Source organism: Mercenaria mercenaria, chromosome 5, assembly GCF_021730395.1.
Source record: "Mercenaria mercenaria strain notata chromosome 5, MADL_Memer_1, whole genome shotgun sequence".
Lineage (NCBI taxonomy): Eukaryota > Metazoa > Mollusca > Bivalvia > Venerida > Veneridae > Mercenaria > Mercenaria mercenaria.
Genome location: NC_069365.1, coordinates 57255435 through 57276839, shown reverse-complemented (window position 1 = coordinate 57276839; position 21405 = coordinate 57255435). Strand labels below are relative to the sequence as shown.

Genomic DNA, 21405 nt, shown 5'->3' with positions numbered 1-21405 from the left:
GCCGGACACTGAAGATCTCTTTTGGTGGACACTTCAAGGTTTCTTGACGTGTCCCTTATGTTGGATACACCCTAAAATTCAGTTATGAAACAATAAGGTAATTTACCTAGTTACAGAATGTCATATGATGGACCTTAAGACATAGTCATCTCTTCCATGATAACTGAACTGATCAATTGACTGAAAAGCCCTTTAGGTCCTATAGAATAGTTACAGTAAGAATATTGTTAAACGTTTTGTAACTAGTCGAAGGAGTGGATAATCAAAAACGTTTGTCACGATTTATTTGATCGCTTTTTTCACAAAGTTATTTCATAAGACATATTCACAAATGGCAATTAAAATATTTTATATTGAAAGCTATATTTTTTCTCCTGCACAAAGTATTTTACGGAGTCTGTTTAAAGTATGTCACACTTGGCCACCGAGATCCTGTAACGATAACCTCATATTCAGGATCAGTCCTCAGAATCAGCAATTTAGTACACATTATGGCTATAAAGTAAGATTTACTCAACTAAATCCGAAATTTTATTTTATTTTATTTTTTTGCGGAAAAGCAAAGTACACTAATGCGCATGCGCGAAGCTGACATCTCGTACGAAATTAGTTTATTTCTTAACGAAACAGAACCGTTTATATAACCTCAAAGTTACTTACAGGAGTTTTTGTATTGATTTTTATAACGATGAAAATGTAAAAATACCAAATAAATGATATCATTTAACTTCGAGGGATGTGGATTACTATTCATGTTTGTGTCAAGCGCAAAAAACTTTAAAAGTTGACATCTTACAAGGTCATATGTCATATGTCATATTACTATCTATGACATCTTACATATGCCATGGGAAAAAATCCTACAATATTGATCACTACAAAAGTGCCAGGTGGGCAGTTTAAGACCTTTCCAGCGATTTTCTTTTTCATAACTTTATCTGTCTGTGTTTTCGTGTATTTGAAACTTATAAAATCACAGGTAAATATATATCTTACAATGTAGAAACACAGTGTGGTCTAATCTAAAATCCACTTAATACTTTTCACAGTTGCTAAAGCGGTAGTAATGGTGTAAGTGCATAAATGTGAACATGTAACACAACAATGATCAATTACCGTAAGGTCAGCTCATTAACAAGCAACCTTTAACCTCATTGTACTGCCGATCACTGCCGGGCATACTGATAATCATGATAACATGAGCATATCGTCAAGTCACGTTTTTGGGAAGCGTAGCCTTCCAAAAGTCGCCAAAGACATAAACAATCCCTATTGATTTTGGTGTCGAGATCAAAGCGACCTATAAAGCCTTCGTCTGTTTTTACTGATGATCAGACTTCATACATACAGACATTGGTTCCGTATTAGATCTAGAGTCAAGTCAAAGATTATGATTTGAGTAACCTTTACTGACTTTGGTCTGAATGTGGGTTACTTTTTTAGTTCAATGAGTTCAAAAGACTGGAAGCATTTAGTGAAATATTGCAAAATGATGGAATCTTTTTTTGCCTGTCTTCTCGATTAAAATGCATACCGGTTCAGCTACGCTTCCCTACAGTCCTCTCAGGGGGCTTTGATTAGAATTTTTGCCCCAAATGTGGACTTTGCTTATTTTCATTTTTGTTTTGCTGAAAGTAACAAATGAGCATTATTTTCTTTTTATTTTCGTAACATTTTGGATAAATTATAATAAGGAATATTTGATTTAATAATGAAGTTCAAGAAATAAACAAAAAGAAAACATAATAAAAATAAAGAAGACAATACAATGAAAAGAATGTTTGATTGTTTGAAAAAAGAGAGAAGGAAGAAAAAAGTCCCGCGTAGATATTTCTTGCCCATAAGCCTCATTGAAAACACAGAACATACACCTTAAGCAACAAATGTTGAAAATGTGTTTCAATTTAAATCAAGTAAATATTTAGTCGTTTTCTAACCTTCTTGTCGATTTGATAAAACAGTGAAAATGTTAAAAGAGCCTTTGATTGCCTTCGTCATTCAAATGGTTTATTCCAAAGTATAATTTATTAGCACGACTCTGGTCCGAGAACAACGGACACTTGAACACAGAATGGGTTGAAGTCGAAAAATTAGAAAAACTATTTGATGATTTACTTTGATTTTGTTTAAATTACGATGCGGTTTTAACAACATGTTCTATTATTCTGAAAGTATGCTAAATTTCATTAATGTATACATATATTACATGCTGTACATTTTATTCAAGATACTGACACAACATCCTGCTGAAATAACAATAAAGTTCAATTCTATATACTAATGAAAAAGTTTACGCCTGGGGGAAGACTTTTAATTATTTTGCAGATTGTTTAAAAAAAAATTATAACTGATTATTTAGGCTATAACCAAACGGTGTTTGTATCAAATAAATTTTAAAGAAATAGCTTTTCAAAATAAGGTTTATGCGGATCGGGCAAAAACAAGCATCGTATTATATTTCGTTTAATGCATGAGTGAAAACTAGAAGTCGCTTTAGTAAACTAGTCAGTTTACAACAAAGTCGTATAGCGGCTTTTCAAATTTAATATAACTCAGCACAACACAATCAAAGTGGTAAACAGTTTATTTGGTATTTACTTGAAAATGGCAAATTCCGATGAAAGTTTACCAAATAGAGCATTCATGGATATACCGGATATAAAGTGGCGGCACGGGTCTAAGCCCGACTACAGCACTGTAAATGAGGTATTCATGAGGGGAAGAACAAAAGTTCATAATGAAGGATCTTTGGAAAAAATTGTAGAAGATTTAGTTAAGACTTGGGAGATGGAGAGCAGCCACAAAATAAGAAAGCAGGTAAAATGATATTTTTAACAGGTACAATGATATTATTAATATGAACAAAATATAGGAAATATGTTTTGAAATGTAAAAATACGAATTAAGCAAAAGGTATTTTAATATAGAAGATTATGATGGCATATCTCTGCCAACCACATATCCACTTATTTTTCTCGAAATTTTTCATAAAAATGTCTCTTATTCAGTTATCATCTGGCAAGTGACAAATGCGTGTTATCCACTTAAATATCTTAACAGGCCAAAACTGCTTGTTTGTGCCCACTACTGCCATCCACATAATTATTCACTTACGTTAACTAGGTATCTTGATTTTTGTCGGTCACTTATGATTACGATATTTAAAAATAAACACTGTTCGGTCCTCCTCCACATCAAAGCACTTAAAGCCCGGTGGTGGTTGCAAATGCTGCTAATCATGTTGAACCTGGTATATTAGGGATTCTTACTTTAAATCAGAATAACAAATACATTTTTTGCAAAACATTCAGCGTCTGAAATTTCTTTCAAAATTAATGCACTTATTCACAGCCTGTCACTGCTTATAAATACACACTGAAAATGTGGTGATTATTTGTAGTGAAAACTGCAACATAACTTACACCCTGTTAAATCCTGAAGTCCGCTATATATAAAAGAAAGCATCATGAAAGTGCTGGACAGACTGTCTTTTGTCTGACCGAGAAAAAAATCGAAAAATGGGCAACAGACGTAAAACAAAACCGTTTTAATGTTGACACAGATATTTCTAAAATGAATTAAGCTGAAGGAAAAGAGCAGAAAACATTTTTATAACAGTTTGATGATTTAAGTATTTCTCTTCATAAAAAGCAAATGGTGGGAGGAATTTTAAGTTCTCAGGTTGGTTGTTCCTATTCCCCGTACCGTACATCCATATTCGGGAACAATCGGTTTTGTACGGAGAATTGCGGAAAAGTACGGAAACCGCAATCTATTTTTAGAAATATATTTCGCGGTTATATATTCTATTATCATAACTACGCCGTCGGAAATAATGCCGTTTAATATGTTAAAACAAAATTAGTAAAAATTAATTAATATCGAAGTGAGAATTATATGCATTGATTTGATTATGTAGATGCAAGAAAATGTATGAATATATCTACTTATTTTACGAGTTGTTTTATTTTCGTTGATAGAAAAATACATTAACTATTAGCTGAAAGTAATTACATCGCTTCTTCTGCAAGTTCCTTTACGTACTTTACATTTTAAACATGAACAAGAACATGCTATAAAGTGTTTACAGAATTCCGTTAATGACATTCCACGCATTTTTAAGCGTGCAACAAGCCTTTTCCTTTATATCTAGTTTGGATTTTTTCTCGCTAAGCTGCAAATAAGGGAAGAATCGTAAATATATGATCTCTTTAATATACACTTATTAAATCTTCTACAACAACACTCGATACTTTACCAAAAAAACTGAACTGTCTGCAATGTAACTTAATCCGTCAAAATATGTATTGTTCTAATCAAGCGTGCCATTTGTTTTTTTTTTACAGTCGTCATTGATCGCGGCTAAGCGCGCTGGGGAAATTATTTCATGATGAACCTGTGAATTCTTTACTTATGGGTGAAACAGGTCTCATAAGCGTAAATACGACTAGCTTCTACTGATTATAAAACATACCGTACGATTTGTTGTGAATTAACTGTTGTTGTACTTTTAGTAGTTCAACCGCCACCCTTGTTTAAGAGCAACATTTAAAAAAACACGGTTTTTTTTCATCCTCAAGTAATAAGTAAGTAGACTCGCCCAGTTTAATCAATCTAGACGCATAATCTAACTCTATACATAGAGCGCCTACTTCACCCGATTTACATTCGGAAGATTTTCACGCGTTTCGGGCTTTATCGTATGTTTAACATGGGATTTTTGAACCGTCCAAAGATGTTGGAAATGTTTGTTTCATTGTTTTTTTTTTTTAATAAAACTGTTACTGCTTTCATTGTCTACCACATTTTTTTCCACCCTTGCCTGAAAAAACAGTAATGAGTTTGTGCACTGTTCAGACAATTGTGCTCTGTTGAAATTTAACCAAAAACAAGTTTACCTGCATAAACAGAAAGCATGATATGTCACCATGCGCGGATTCAGAGCAGTGGGGGGGGGGGGGGGGACCGGGGGTCCGGACCCCTTCTGGAAAATCTTTAAAAAAGGAAAGAAGACAAGAAGGAAAGAAAATGTTTTTCGAAAAAGGCAACATTAAGACTGCATGTAAAGTATATGCGGCTGCTGCTACATACGACCCCGACATAATTCATATTATTTATCTAAAAGAAACTAAGAATTTTACCTTCAAGAAAGCTTGATTTTATCATTTTCCCAAATTTAACAGGTTAGTCCATAAAACTGTCCCAGAATGCAAAAATGAAGTGCTAAATTTCAAAAATTTCCAGTGTGGGGGCAGGGGGCAGGGGATCGGACCCCCTCTGAGAAAATTGGCTGTGTCCGTGCATGGTCACTATACCTGTCCAGTACTGGACATTATGGTAAACGCTTCTTTCCTGTACAAATGACAATTTCGCAACTTCTGTCCGGTTTGTACAAATTTCTGGTCACGATAAACCATTTGACTTGGTTGAAACCCTGAGTATACAATCAAATAGCGCTGCATTTGTCTAATTGTGATATAAAGTTGTAGAAATATTATTTCCCTTGAATAGACAGTGAAAAATGTAAATACATAACGTTTACATGCGTAAACAGGCTAAATACATCGTTTTTGCAGACACTCAAACCGGAACTGTAGTGATGCGCTTGATATTATATTCTTTTTATAAAATATAATCGAACAATCCTTAGCGCATACAAGGTTTCAATACTCACCATACGGAAAGAGACAAGTCAAAATGCAAGAAAAGACCAAATGCAAATCAGAAATAAGATTGAAAAGAATTATATGATACAAAGTAAATGTTATATTAGACTGCAAATTATATCTCTTTTCCAAAATATTACGCCTACTATGACAATGTAAAGAAATATAATTTTAGTTGAACAGCTGCTATGAATTACAAAATGTAACATATCACCGCGCTTTCAAGTGATTTTTAAATATCGTACAAATGATATTATCGTACAAATGGTATTAAATTTAAGAAGAATGCTGTTTCAAGTGTTTGTATTTTTCGCTTAATAATTATAAAAACTTCATAATTCCAAATATGCTGCCTTTAAAGTCTAAGCGAAAAAAAGCATTGTCGAAAATTTCAAGATTTTGACAATTTTCATTTCTGTTTTCATAATAGATTTATGTTATCTATAGCAATCATCAATACAATTTCAAACTTGCGTTACGTAAAATATTTAATTTATGAAGTTATACCGGCTCAAAGATTTATTATCAGTAGATATTAGTAAAAATTAATACACATTCCAGAAGACAAAAACGCGCTTTAATTCCTTTCAGCATATAAACTTAATGGATCATTTTCATACTTTCATTTCTTTCAGCATATAAACTTAATGAATCATTTTCAAACTGTATTAGATATAAAACATTCTGCTGAAGTTATCATTTTGGCTTGAAGATGAAATGCAAAAAATAATAAAATAACATCATAAAGTTTATTAAATCCATTAATTCCGAATATCTTGATAATCTGAATATGGCACCGGAGTTTCATAAAATAGTAATAGTAGTAGTAGTAATAAAGGAAGAAGAAGAAGAAGAAAAATCTTTAGTTTTATATCTTAATGTCAATTAAGTTACATGCCATTGCTATATTCTATCCTATCGTTTCCTCGCTCTCTTTAAAATCGACAGTGCAATATTACAAAAATGCCTAAGGTTAGCATTGATTTAGATATCATGCACGAATCCAGCCACTTTTCTCAGGGGAGTGGGAGAGGGGGGTCCGACCGATCCCTTACTATGACAAACATGTCTTTAGACACATAATTTGATGTGATTTTGTGGATGTTAGCCGTTTACAAGTACAGGGTTGTCAATAAGTAGTTTTTGTTGAACAGGCCGAAACAGAAAAGTAGCCGACCAGCTAGTTGGGAGGGGGGGGGGGGGGGGGGGCGGGTTCCTGGGGCATGCCCCGCTAACAATGTTGAAATTCAGGGCTTCATTTCCTGCATTCTGTGGCATTTCAGGAGCCTGTAAGAACACCTTTACCACTGCATTTTATATGCAATATACCCCTTATTTTCACATTTTTATGAGCTCACCAGTTTGGGGAAAATAATAAAATTAAGTTTTCTTAAAGGTAAAATTCTTTGTTTCTTTACGATAGTTAACATAAATATGAATTGCGTCGGGGCCGTGTGTAGCAGCAGTCACATTTACACTTTAAATGCGGTCCTAAGGTTGCCTGTCCGAAAAAAAATATTTTCTTCCTTCTCATCTTTCTTTTTCTACAATTTTTCGGGGGGGGGGGGGGGGGGTCTGAACCCCCGGACCCCCTCTGCATCCGCGCATGATATTTTAGAATATTTAAGGATCGTCGTGTCACAAGTGAAACAAAGACCCAATGTGAAAAAAAATTGTATTTTTTACTGATTCATCACATTAAGTATAATTACTTTAATTAATGTTAATGCCGTTTTCATGTTACACACAGATTATCGTATGGGTTTTTCAACGAATTTCAAATGTATGTTAAAAGTTCTAATAACAATACCTACGACTATGAAATTAAAAAATAATATGCAGAATACGTAAAAACATCTGCCGTTTAATTTATTAAATGTAACTAAATTTCATGAATTATTAAAATTATTATATTAGATCTAGTATTATCATAATAACCGCGAAATGTATTTCTAAAAATAGACAGCGGTTTCCGTACTTTTCCGCCATTCTCCGTACAAAACCGATTGTTCCCGAATATGGATGTACGGTACGGGTACGGTACGGGGATTAGGAACAACCCTCAGGTTTAGGCTGGAAGAAATTGAAATGTTCATATTTTGAGAAAATAGTTCAGAAACTGTTAAAATTAGAAAACACCTCAATGACATGAAAGATGCTCAAATGTAAAGAGTTCCAACATTTAACAATTGTTACGAAAAGTTTAACCGTTAATCGGCAATTTGGGTACGAATATTAACTGGGTATCACGAAAGTTTTCACAATATCCACTTACTTAATATATGAATATGTGGATTGCAGTAGTGTGCACTGACAGACAGTTTTGTCCTGTTAACATAATTATCTGGATAACACGCAATTTTGCCACTTGCCAGATAATAACTGGGTATGTGACAGTTTTAGAGAAAACTGTCTACATAAATAAATGGATATGTGGTTGGCAGAAATATGCCACCATAGACAACAGATAATGTTTGTTTGTCTGTTTGTGTGTTGTTTTTTTTTTGTTTGTTTTTTTTTGGTGTGGGGGTGGGGGGGGGGGGGGTTAAGCGACGTTTTTCAACATAAACCAGAGATGGCGGACGAGTGATTTCAGACACAGTCAATTATCAAATCGTCATGGGTAACATACGCACCCCCCCCTCCCCCTCCACCCCGGGAATCAAGCTCACGGCCCCATGATCAGTAGATCTAAACTCTCCCAATTGAGCTAAAAACAGTCAATGGGTACAATGATATATTGGAGACAGGTACGAGAATATAGGAAACAATACGGGCAACTGGTACAGTAATGTAAGAAACTTTTTTTTTTTTTTTTTTTTTTGTTGGTAAGTCGCCGACACATTTTAGGCTCATATGCGACTTCAGCTTGATGGTGAGGAGACCAGTGCCTCGTGCATTATTTCATCACGAGCGGAACCTGGTAACACCGACCTCGTAGCCAGCGGAGGCTTTCACATGAAGAATTCAACGCCGAGTGAGCTCGAACCCACATCGATGAGGACAGTGATTGAAGTCAGCGACCTTAACCACTCGGCCACGGAGGCCCCAATGTAAGAAACAGTTAAATAAAATAGGAAGTAGGTACAATATTATACGAAATGAAGAAGGCATAACTTTAAACGGATCAGGTTTGATAATATTAAAAACAGGAAAGAGATCAAATGATATTGGGAAAAGGCAGAATAATTAAGGAAATGGAAACTAGTAATTTTAACAGCACAAGAAACTACGGAATCCTGTTGGGGCCATTCATAATGTCGTCGTCGCGTTTGTGGGATCGACACACGACAACGCGAAGTGACATAGCGACATTACGAAGTGACACCCGACAATCGCAAACGACGGCGACAATCCCAAACGACAATGTCGCGATATCCACTTTGAAATGTCGCCTTTCAAAAGCACGATATATCGCGATGTCACTTCGCGTTGTCGAGCGTCATATCGCACTGTCGCTATGTCACTTCGTAATGTCGCGATATCGACCGGGTTCGAAACTGACGTGGCCTCTTTTCTCTAGGTACTGACTTGTCCTTTGCAACAAGGTATCATTTATTAAAATCGGACATCAGGTTATGAAGATATGGCTTCTCAGACAAGGACCACCCCTCTATTTAATATATTATTAGTTATAAAGGTTTTTGACGGGATATACGGTGGGCATATAGCCTGACTGTGATTCATATAACCCGAGGCGATAGCAGTTATAAAGGTTTTTGACGGGATATACGGTGGGCATATAGCCTGACTGTGATTCATATAACCCCGAGGCGATAGCCGAGGGTTATATGAATCTCAGCAGGCTATATGCCCACCGTATATCCCGTCAAAAACCTTTATAACGAATTTATAATACTGCAATCCACGTATTTTCTATTATTAACTCAAAAAAGGTTATTTAGATTTTTTTTTTATCACATTCCCCATTTGGTGCCTCAACGTGCACCTTGTGTTTCGCCATTTTCCGTAACAAGTACGGAAACGTACGAAGTTCCGGCATGTAGATTACATTTCGGTCACGGAAGAACTTTCATTAAACTTGGAAAAAGTTCACATTTTAAAGAATAGGATCAGTTAATTTGTGCTTAGTTTGTATCATTGTGGATTAAACTAACGAAAAGAAACAAAGAAGTCAATGACAAAGTTTACTTTCGGCTACCTAAGAGGAAAATAGAGTCGTGTAAACTGACAAACATGGAACAGGTCACGTGTAGCAACAATAACTGCATATCCTATATGCAGGCTAGCCTACATTTATCTGTGACAAAACATTATATTGTGATATCAAAATATTAACTTATGAGAAAATTTCAAGCGAACGAATAGTCCATCATGACTGGGCCTATGGTGGACGAGAAAAACAACAAATTTTTTCAATGTGTAAACTGGTAAAGAAACGAAAAACGGCAACACGAAAGGAACAACTTCAGAACAGTTCTGGACCACACAGATTATCATGGCAATAACCTATTGTAGAAGTGTATGTATGTTTTTTCATGTTTTATACTAAAGTTAATTAGCAAACTTGTGCCTGATGGCATCCTTCATTTGTTTTTCAATTTAAATTGAAGTTGATGGTGAGTCCATTGAAAACACAGTTGTTAAAACTTGGTGCATGGTTTCTAGTCATGGACGTCAAGTTTGATGTTGTGTTGACTTGGCCAGATGATGGCAGATTGTCGAAGTTGTCAAACAACATGTCGACAATATCTGCAGGCAAATCTAAATCGTCCTGGTTTGCTGTAATTTGAAAAGTTATTTGCGGATAAAAATATGCAGCAAGTTAAATTCATCTACAGTACATCAAAAATTAATTTTAGAATATTGTAATACTGTACATGTATTTTTTTTTATTCAATGGCCAGCACCGTGATAGATCTCTGAAAAAAATCATATATAAGTACAGCTTCTTAGAAATTGTTTTGTGTTATGAAAATTGTGCAAAATCTTTGTAAATAGCTTTGGGTCATTCTAAATTTTCATATATTACTGTTTGATCAACAGTCACAGCTTAACAATTTTCAATTTCCTTTGCCATTGCCTCTGTTGACGATTCAGGAAGCTGAAATGATTTTGATATATATACGGAAAAAACAATTGCCAATAATCCTAAGTCTGCTACCTTAAAACTAGTGTTTACAGGTAGTGTCGTCATCTAAAAATAGTGTAATTTACTGTAAATTTAGTGTAAATTTATCAATATTATAATAATATTCATTGAAGACATTGAAACATTCTCAATTCGTGTTAAAATTTTTCACTCACATTTTGACTGGATGGTGCTGATGGCTCTTGACTGGTTCATAGGTAAATCTGCATTTGATCTAGAAGCCCCTGTGTCTGTAATTAGAGGGAATAATTTATTTATTAGATTGAATAAAACTTGACTTGTAAGCTGCTTTTTTATAATTTTATAAAACATTCTAACATGGCTCGGTTTGATTTGTAGTTAAACAAAAAAGAAAGTCAAGCTCTGTATATTCTGCAATAAACAATGGTTGACGCATGGACCGGTAAGAGTGAATGATCTCATCAAATTGTTCCCTGACGTGCGAGACATTACTCCTCGCGTAAATGAAATCCATCTTAATATTTATTAAAATACATCAATGAGCATGTCAGAATGAAAATAGTCGAGGCCTTCTTGTGATTTATCATCTAATTTACCACGGTTCATCGTTCAGACCTATGCTTCAGTATTGAACCGCTCGTGCTAACGTCCTCGTGGTTCATTTACAACGCATCTGAACACTGAACCGTGGTAAATCAGATGATAAACCACTCGAAGCCCTTGATTATTTGTTAAATAGATTATAGAACGCTTATGCTTAAAAATCATTTTTAACTTAAATGAAAAAATAAATTATCAAAAAAAAATCAAGATGAAAAAAAAGCCTTCACAGGTTTAGGTGATTAATCTATAATTAGCTACAGTACGTCCGGTAACCCTAAAACATAGCACCAAGGTATTTTTCTGCTAAATTTTTATTTATATTTATATTTTATTTTTACGTATTTGAATTTTTAATTACTAAAAATACATTACTATTTGATGGTCCTTGGGTAGGTGCATAAAGTGATGGTCTGGCCACATAAGGTGATGGTGTCGCTGTATTCCTTACTCCCTCAAGTGCCGTTGCCACTAGTGGATGTTGGATTTGATGGGCTCCTATTAAATGAAAACTATAATAGTAAAAATGTATTATATTTATAAGTGGTAGTTTAAATGAAGAAAAATGACAATACAGTACTGAAAATTGGTCATTTGTTTTTTAAAGTACACTCATTGTACCGGAGTACATGTATTTCAGATGTTAAGTTTGAATATTGAAGCAGAGGATTAATATTCTAATAAGGTAAAAAAAACTACACAGATCAGTCCATAGTAAAATATTCACCGTGATATGGTGTTGTTGGTGCTAGGCGTGCATGACGGGCTTGCAATGGCATCATATCTCTAAATAGACCTGTTGCTGCATGTGATAGTTGTGCTTGAGGGCCTGGCAACTCAAGTGTATTCCCATACTGAGATGGCCCTGGCATTAATGGTAGTCTTGTCTGAGGGGCTGGCAGTGCCAGCTGATCTCCTCCATTAATGGCATTTCTAATTTTGGCACCCATCAACTTCTTTTCTTCATCAGACACCCTTGTATTTGTAAATTATATTTAAAAAAACACCAAAAGAAAAATCATTTCATTTCTTAAACATTACAGTCACATTTCATAATTCTGAAGAAAACCTATTTAACGTGTAGTGTTATAAACTTCAACAAATCATACAGTTTCTGATAGACTAGCTCCTACACTATGTTTTTTTTTCAATTGTGAATGTAGCCAGTCTATATCCTATTCCCTATATTATGATAATATTATAATAAGTATTTAAAATAGACTGGCATTTGTCACTATTACAGAAAATAAAATCTAAAAAGTACAAAAGCCTAAATTTTATGACAAACTCTTTATTATCAGTAAAGTGGCTAAGCTTTTACATTACAAGAATGATATGCATGCTGGTAAATTTGCAAGAAATTTAATATGTTTTCAAGCTGGATGCCTCCAGATTTATGTCATTCTTCCAAATTTAGTGAAAAGCTTTCTTTTAGTAATTGAAATACAAAGAATGTTTTGAGTTTGTGCCATTTAAGAACTATAATCTACAACTGCACTCATTTGAGCCGTGCCATGAGAAAACCAACATAGTGGGTTTGCGACCAGCATGGATCCAGATCAGCCTGCGCATCCGCGCAGTCTGGTCAGGATCCATGCTGGTCGCTAATGGTTTCTCTAATAACAATAGTTTTTGAAATCGAACAGCATGGATCCTGACCAGACTGTGCGGATGCGCAGGCTGTTCTGGATCCATGCTGGTCGCAAACCCACTATGTTGGTTTTCTCATGGCACGGCTCATTTAGTCAGTAGACTGCCGTATGTAGAAAACTATCACTAGTATCAGCAGCCTTAGTTTGCTTTATGATAGAAGAGGTTTAGCTGTACTTTGTCGGATACACATTTGATTTATTTCTTTTAATATTAAATCAAATGCTTTCTGAAATTTATATTTTGATCTGGAGGCATGTCTCTTTAACAGGAAAAATGTACATTTTTTAAATGTTACTTTTATTATTATTCTATGTAATTGCAGGAATACCTTTGGTAGATAGCCAGTGATGAGGAAGCCTTATGACCAGTCACCGCCATAATCTGTGGTGCAGAATGACCCTTTCCTAGGATTGTAGCACCAGTCACACGTACAGAGTGGTTGGTGTATACGGCAGATAGTGGAACAGCTTTGCTAAGCTTCTGCATGAATTCACTTAAGACATTTCGGCCAATTGGACGATTCTGGTACCAGACATCATCAGATTCCAAGAATACTTCTCTAGGGTACTGCCACAGCCTATCAGTATTGGGATTCAATTTACCGACATATTTCAGGAAATTGTTCACTGGACAGTTGTCAGTATTTACATTGTCTGCCGGCATGTGCCCTGTTACAAGGGTCTTATCATTCTCTTTGTGATTCTTGGTGGATTCATCCTCTGCCTTATATATATACCTTTCACCATTTGGATACTGGCCAAGCTTGAAAGTTGACTTTGTCATTTTTTCCATATTTTCATTTGCCCTCCGGCAGAAATACAACCTGATGTTCATTTGGCACCGGTTTAATAAACCTTGCGGAGTGGTAGGTGACAGGTGGACACTCATATATAACCGTGTTAAATCGACATTTGATATCAGCGCGTAGTGGTCGGTAGAACCTTTTCCGTGAACTTTAAGTTCACGGAGTGCAGTTTTGTACGACTCATTGGCTTTATTGAATTCATTTCCGGTGATGATATCTATATCTCTTGACACTGGGGGTGCTTTAAGATACCTGTTTAGGCTGTGCCTTATGTTTTCCAAGGTACTTGTCTTGTACAATTCACCTTTTTTTGTTCTGGCATCTAAGTAAAATGTTGACAGAACATCAGCTAGTTCTTCTGTAGAATAGCTCTCAAAATTTACATTCATATCTTTTTCTTTAAGGTAAATCCTTAATGTTTCTGCAGCCATTTTGTTCATTTTTAATGTATTATCTGGAGTATATTTCACTCTCTTTTCTTGAACATCTTCTTTCGAGTGAGCACCAAAGCGTTTCATATTGAACTAAATTAAAGTGATTTTGATACTAAATGGTATGAGTTACAATAATATATTTATTTGCTTCAAGAAGAATGATATTTGGTTATACTCTCTGTAAATAAGAAATGAAGCAGTATATATATATATATTTTTTAAGTAGAAGTTTATTGAGCCGTGCCATGAGAAAACCAACATAGTGGGTTTGCGACTAGCATGGATCCAGACCAGCCTGCGCATCTGGCCAGGAGCCATGCTATTCGCTTTCAAAGCCTATTGGAATTGGAGAAACTGTTAGCGAACAGCATGGATCCTGACCAGACTGCGCGGATGCGCAAGATGGTATGGATCAAATTACTGGTCGCAAACCTACTATGTTGGTTTTCTCATGGCGCGGCTCATTTATTATATCATATAATTATGTTGTTATAATATTCATCAACTGTTGGTTATTTTTATTGTAATAAAAGAAATAGTAATGTTTTAAGCGACATATTCAGTTACTTGAGAAACATTGTCGTCAAACTTTCGACAGTCAAAATTAATTTATTTTTTTGTTATTTCAATTTTCACTTGATTTTCTAATTATTATCCTTTAGTTAACTGTTTACTACTAATTTTGAAATTAATATAATGTGGGCATGTCCCTTTACCTTTACCATGCTGGACACAATATATATAAATGTGTTTGCAGCAAGTGTAGGTCATGACCAGCATGTACATCTGTGAAGGCTGATCATGATCTGCACTCTTCTGTTTGTATCTTAAGACTTTTGGTAAGCACCCCTTTAAATACAATAGTTAATGGTACTGTCCAAATTGAAAGATAGATAAATGCATTCTAGAAATTCAGCAGGGTAAAGGTTAGAGGCATTTATTCACATTTAAATAATTTATGCTAGAATAGCGTTAGCGCACATTCTTTTCGTGTTATAAATTCTTCAGAATCCCTCGGGTATTGTTGGTACTCTTGCCCTAATGGGCTTGGGTACCAACTAATTCCTCGGAATTCTGCAGATGTAATAACTTTAAAAAAAAACATGTGTTATCCCTATGTAGAGTTTGATCTAGATATTTGGTTCATGTGTGAGTGTTAATCCCTTTATTATTTTATTAAGTTGTGAATTATGTATTGTAAACAACTTTAAATGTCAATGCACTGCAGTGCAGGGTCCCCAGTGCAGGTCTGTTACCTAGGAAAATATTAGGCAACTTAGGCAATTGATACCCTCCCCCCCCCCCCCCCCCACACATTTTGATAATGTTTTGTTTAGATCTTTTTTATAATCTAAAGTGTAAATTGGCTTTTTATGCATTTGGTTTTGATTATTTTTAATGACATATGTAAAAAAGAAATAAATTTGTCAAATCATACCATTTAGATTCTATGTTATTTATTGACTCATTTTGTTTATTTACTTATGCAAATAAGCCTGCATTCGTCTGCAATGACCAGTTGCGAAAACGCTTGTATGGTCAAAATCAATCAATAAATGTATCCTGATTAATGTGCGAGAGATATGTCTCGTACTGCCTTGTTTCTCAACAATGAATAAAAACAACAATAGTCATTAGAAATAAACTTTATTTGAAAAATAAAATACATTCAATCGTATGTTTAAAACAATTGTTAATTAGTCTATCAGTGATTCAATTTTCGGATCGAGAGACGTCCGCCATTTTGTTTCTAATGTAAACTGAAAAATGGCCTTGCGCAACGGCCAATCAAAATCGATATTCTCTTTCCGTATACACCGTCAGTGAAGAGGGGCCCGCTGAAGGGGAAATTCGCTCACGGTATATACGGTTTTATATAACGAGCATGTTAACCAATGAAAATTCGAGAAATTTATTTGCAGTATTATAAGAAGAAGTATGCATATATTTTACGAAAACTGATACATTTTGAGACGGTCCTCCGACGGTAAAATTATACAAGCTACATATCCGTTTAGACAATGTTTGAATTTAATATATAAAAGTTATTACATTAAAATATCTTGTGTTTGGAACATTCTACAATTATTTGAAGTTAATGAAAAACACGGACATTTTCCGTACGGAAAAGTACGGAAAAATTTTACCTTTTCACCGGTAGACGGGCGACATGCGATACGACATTATGAAAATGTCGCTTCGTATTGTCGAGTGTCACTTCGCGTGTCGTGTATCGTTTGGAATTGTCGTGCGTCGACCCTCACCCAAACCCGCGACACGCGACATACGATACGACATTAGGAAAATGTCGCTTCGTGTTGTCGAGCGTCGTTTGAGATTATCGCATGCCGTTTGATAATGTCGCCGTTGCGTTTGCAGGATCGACATTACGAAGTGACATAGCAACAATGCGATATGACGCTCGACAACGCGAAGTGACAACGCGATATATCGTGCTTTTGAAAGGCGACATTTCAAAGTGGATATCGCGACATTGTCGTTTGGGATTGTCGCCGTCATTTGCGATTGTCGGGTGTCACTTCGTAATGTCGCTATGTCACTTCGCGTTGTCGTGTGTCGATCCCACAAACGCGACGGCGACATTATAAATGGCCCCAACAGGATTCCGTACAGTACTGCGAACGCTTTTGCTTTTAAAATACATATTTCTCAATTCACAAACTATAAGGCATGACCCTAGCGAAGGTATCTCATTGTTTTAAAAGACATCTTTAATCATTTAAATTTCTTGACTAAAGCGAAATTAATTCAAGCTTTTAGAAACAAACTCATATAGTCTAAATTATGAAATGCACTTTTTGTTTTTATGATATCAAAGTATTGGAAAGGAGATTAAAACAAAACATTGTTGCAGAATACAAAACGTTATCATCTATCATCATGATGTTTATATTTAGATAATTCCTACACATGTGATCGCAAAGAATTGCAACTCTAGCAGCAGTACTTCACTTACCAGTTGCCTCATACGGAATGTACTGGCAGTGTATATTCCATATAATATTAGATCAACTGCGCACTTTTAGTTAATTTTTTCATACTTATCAGGTATCAATGATGCGTCTACAGTTTACAGTACAAGGGTTGTCCTGATTGAAAAAAGGAAAACATATTAACCTTTAGGAATTGTAGGTTTTATTCGAGAACATTCTGCTTCGGTATGTTAAGCTGTTTCCAGACCACCACTGATTGCCGAAATTCTGTTTAATTATTTCAGTTTTTACATTTGGCATGTTACTGGAGACAAAAATAGAAAAAATAAATACATACTTTCGTTATGTGTTGCAATAATAACGCTAAGTGACATTTTCAGAATATTGAAATGATATTTAACATTAACACTGGAATGTTTAAGGCCATTTTGTCATTATATCAAAATACATCAGCTACAGTGCATGAGTCAATGACGCACAGTGAAGTTGTTTCAGCTTTTGTAATAAAAACAGTTCTCATTTTTTCTCTTTTGTTTCCTCCATTGAATTGTTATTTAACAGATAAATGCACTAGTTGGGAAATTATAAGTAGGTTATGTATAATATAACTTATTAGTAATTTCTTGTGACCTATAATTGTGTCGGTGTGGCGTCAAACTAACAAGAAACAAACTCTTCTATCATGTGTAAAATGATAATCTCAAAACTGCACTTTTCAGTAACAAATATTTCATCAAATACAATGCTGTAAAAATTTGCTGTTACTTTGAAAGACTTGGAAATCCATTTATATGCTTTCCTTAAGGTACCACGTTGTATGTCTACTTTTAAAAGTGTTACCTTAATGACAAAAAATCATTTCATTCCAATAATAATAAAGTCATGAAGTAGCAAAGTTTTGATATAACTTAAAAGGCACACATTGTGAATCATTAATGTTAAAGACACCAAACTCCACAATCCTTACTGAAATACTTAAATACTAAAGGACATGCCCAATATATCACGAGGAGTGAAACGCCCTTCGTTATGGATGGGCGTCACTACCAAAACGTGTAAAATAGACGACAGGGAATATGAAAATATATTTATTGGAACAGTTTGTACGGGAACACTACTTATTAAGGAATTGAAATAAGAAAAGTCTTAAGACGTTCAGAATAAAACTCCGCAAGTTTGCTCATGCGGAAAGTCTTCTTTATTGATAGAATCCACTGAAATATATATGCTGAACCAAGAGCTTTTGCAAATAGTTTAAATATAACTGAAAGTACATTTCTTAAATTAAGGGGACAGTTAGATCGATCTGTTAATTAACATAAACATATCAAAATAACAGTAGTATTAAATTACGCAAAAATATATTTTATTCATTTTACTTTTAAAGCCCGTTTTTAAAAAGTCACAAAAATCAGCGTGAAAGATGTGAATTTAGAAAATGAATATTGACAATTTTTAAAAAAATCAGGAAGTGTACATTTTTATCTTTATCAGGAAACCTTTAAACTTTACGCACATATTAATAAGGCATGACAACGCCATTATTCTGTTTATGTTGTCATTTTCTTCACTCATAACGTTTTTCGCTAGTTTGTAAATTCTAGATGTTTTAATGTTGTTCTTTTTACTTTTCAAAGATTGGCTGAAGTCGTAAAATGAGCGAATGTATATGTCAGCATATTTTGATTTTGTTGAAATTGTGAAAACTTATCCATAACATATTATCCTAAGCGTAGACTAAATTAAAAAAAATATACGTTCAGTAATTTTTAAATTACTGTCAAAAGAGCTAATTATGGTATGTCAAACGTTGCTAAATTATATATGTATGTTATTATTATTGTATGTTTGTTATTGTTATTCAATGTCGTGTGATTCATATTCTAAAATTTGCTATTCTTATGGTAAAAGTAATTATTGTTATTCTATATTTCGTTATTCTTATTGTATCTTTGATATTGTTATTTAGTGTCGTGTCATTCACATTCTAAGTATTACCATTGTTATTGCATATGGCGTTATTCGTATTGTATGTTCGATATTCTTATTGTAAAAGACGTTATTGTTGTTGTATATTCATTATTGTTTTTGTAAGCTTGATAATCTTATTGTATGTGCGATTTCCCGCGATATAAATAGCACAGCGACGCTATACAAAGACAATCACATAACACAGAATAAGAATGACACGTTTTGTAAATAGAATTGTCAGATATTGAACAACAATGATGACTTTTACCATAAGAATATCGAACATACAATAAGAATAACGACACATACAATAACAATGGTAATACTTAGAATATGAATGACACGACATTGAATAACAATATCAAAGATACAATAAGAATAACGAAATATAGAATAACAATAATGACTTTTACCATAAGAATATCGAACATACAATAAGAATAACGACATATAGAATAACAATGAAAGGCTTAGAATATGAATGACACGATATCAAAGATACAATAAGAATAACGAAGTACAGAATAACAATAATGACTTTTAGAATATGAATGACAAGACATTGAATAACAATAAAAAACATACAATAATAATAGCATACATATATAATTTAGCAACGTTTGACATGCCATAGCTAATGGTGGGCTAACTGTTTCGTTCAGTATACATCAAATAAAGCTGACTAACACAAACGCAGGCACGCACGCATGCACGCGCACACGCACGCACGCATGCATACACGCACGTAAAAACACGCACACACACATGAACGGCTGACAAAAATAAATATCGCATTTCGGTGATCATACATATTTGCGCGACTTTTGAATAGTTAGAGCGGTAAAAATCGAAGCTAATGGAATAATTTACTCTTCAATATTTTGACATTTTGCGCGTTTTGAGCTTTGGATTAATGATTATAGAATGGACACTCATTTGTAAATTGAAGCGAATCAAATGTGTAACTATCTGATACTAGCCGCTTAAGGGTATTTTGCCAACAAAAGCTCGGCTATGACTGAGCAGGACCACAAAGATTTCCCCTATACATAATAAAATCAACATGTGTTTCTGTAAAAGAAATGGACACCCGACTTTTCTCCTCAAATTTGCACTACATAGCGGACAGAGGGAGTCGTGTAGCAAAGGTTAACATACCTGTACTCTATTTACGATGTGGTGTTAAATACAATGCTGCACGTTTTATTCAACATAAATATGTATTTGGTTAGAATCTACTAGACTAAGTGCCTTTTGTTTAGTTTCGCTACATTTTTAAAACCTGTCTCGTCTTACATCCTGAATATGGGGCATTTTAGCGTGACCTTGCTTTCACCTTGTTTACTGTTCGTACACTACGGTTTCATGTGGTTAAGTGTATTATATAAATGATTTTTCTTTTTGCCAAGTTAAATTTAAGTTCATAGTAAGGCTGTAGTTTACCTTTATATTAGGCGGTTTCACTATTTTCAACTTGCTTTTTGCCAATACTGTTTTATATCTGAAAAGTATATGTTATTGTATATTGTTCATAACTCTCCCTAATCCACATATTTTGTTTCGTTATTATAAAAGATATCTTTTGGGTGAGTATTTGAAGCACTTCGTCTCTGCTATATTTTCTGCTAGTGTGTATAGTTGTGGATGATATCATAGAATTCTTCATATCATGTTAGGAAGAAATCCAGCTGGTTTACAGAAGGTTGGTGGTTCTACTCAGGTACCCGCCTGTGATGAAATAATGCATGGAGGGGTACATTGGATCTTCCTCGACCATCTAAAGCTGGAAAGTCGACATATGACCTATAATTCAGTCGATGTGACGTTAAACCCCACCAAAAATATTTTTGGATGACCTGATTTGCTGTGTGTGGCTCTTTGGTGTGTTCATTGCTTCACGGGATTCTACTATTGCCTTTTATGGTTATCATTGCTTTTCTAGAAAATTTAAGCATACCGATATTTCTTTATTTCAACGAGAGAGAGAGTCGCGTCTACTTATATTTAATAAAGAACTTTATTATCATAAAATCTGACAGGTGTTGTTTCTCGAAATTCTTTAGTACAAATAAACTCCTGTTACCACAAAGATTAATGCGAAGCACTGAAACATTAACCATATGATAACACCGATGATAGGGTAAAAACTTGTCCCAGTTGTGTCAAACTTATCAATGTGGAGAAAAATATATGCAATACAATACTACTGCGTGAAATCTTTTGACACAGGTCTTGTTCCTTTGTTTGT

At 34.5% G+C, this 21405-nt stretch overlaps 2 protein-coding genes and 1 long non-coding RNA gene across 3 annotated transcripts in view; 2 read left to right on the top strand and 1 right to left on the bottom strand.

The window, feature by feature from the left end:
* Positions 1-2322: 2322 nt before the first annotated feature.
* The window catches only part of LOC123558439 (uncharacterized), a 41952-nt gene continuing 22869 nt past the window's right edge, over positions 2323-21405 (top strand). The window contains 1 exon segment of the mRNA XM_053543672.1: positions 2323-2817. Coding sequence (XP_053399647.1) covers positions 2605-2817 — 213 coding nt within the window. The 5' untranslated portion in view covers positions 2323-2604.
* On the top strand, positions 10011-15669 carry LOC128557076 (uncharacterized). The gene is made up of 2 exons (XR_008371014.1): positions 10011-10149; positions 13316-15669. It is a non-coding gene; the product is annotated as an uncharacterized LOC128557076 (long non-coding RNA).
* Positions 10210-14187, bottom strand: LOC123557318 (uncharacterized). The gene is made up of 5 exons (XM_045348731.2): positions 13322-14187; positions 12068-12315; positions 11716-11838; positions 10935-11009; positions 10210-10409 (listed from the first exon to the last, which is right to left on the bottom strand). The coding sequence occupies exons 1-5, from the start codon at positions 14185-14187 to the stop codon at positions 10225-10227; spliced, it is 1497 nt and encodes a 498-aa protein (XP_045204666.2). The 3' UTR covers positions 10210-10224.

Bases quoted from the DNA above. Each gene is read 5' to 3' on its own strand.
- LOC123557318 (XM_045348731.2), bottom strand. From the start codon at position 14,187: ATGAATGTAAATTTTGAGAGCTATTCTACAGAAGAACTAGCTGATGTT. The intron at 12,316-13,321 runs GTATTCCTGCAA...TACAAATACAAG, and splicing joins TCACTGGCTATCTACCAAAG to GGTGTCTGATGAAGAAAAGA. The intron at 11,010-11,715 runs GTAATGTATTTT...CTCTAATTACAG, and splicing joins TACCCAAGGACCATCAAATA to ACACAGGGGCTTCTAGATCA.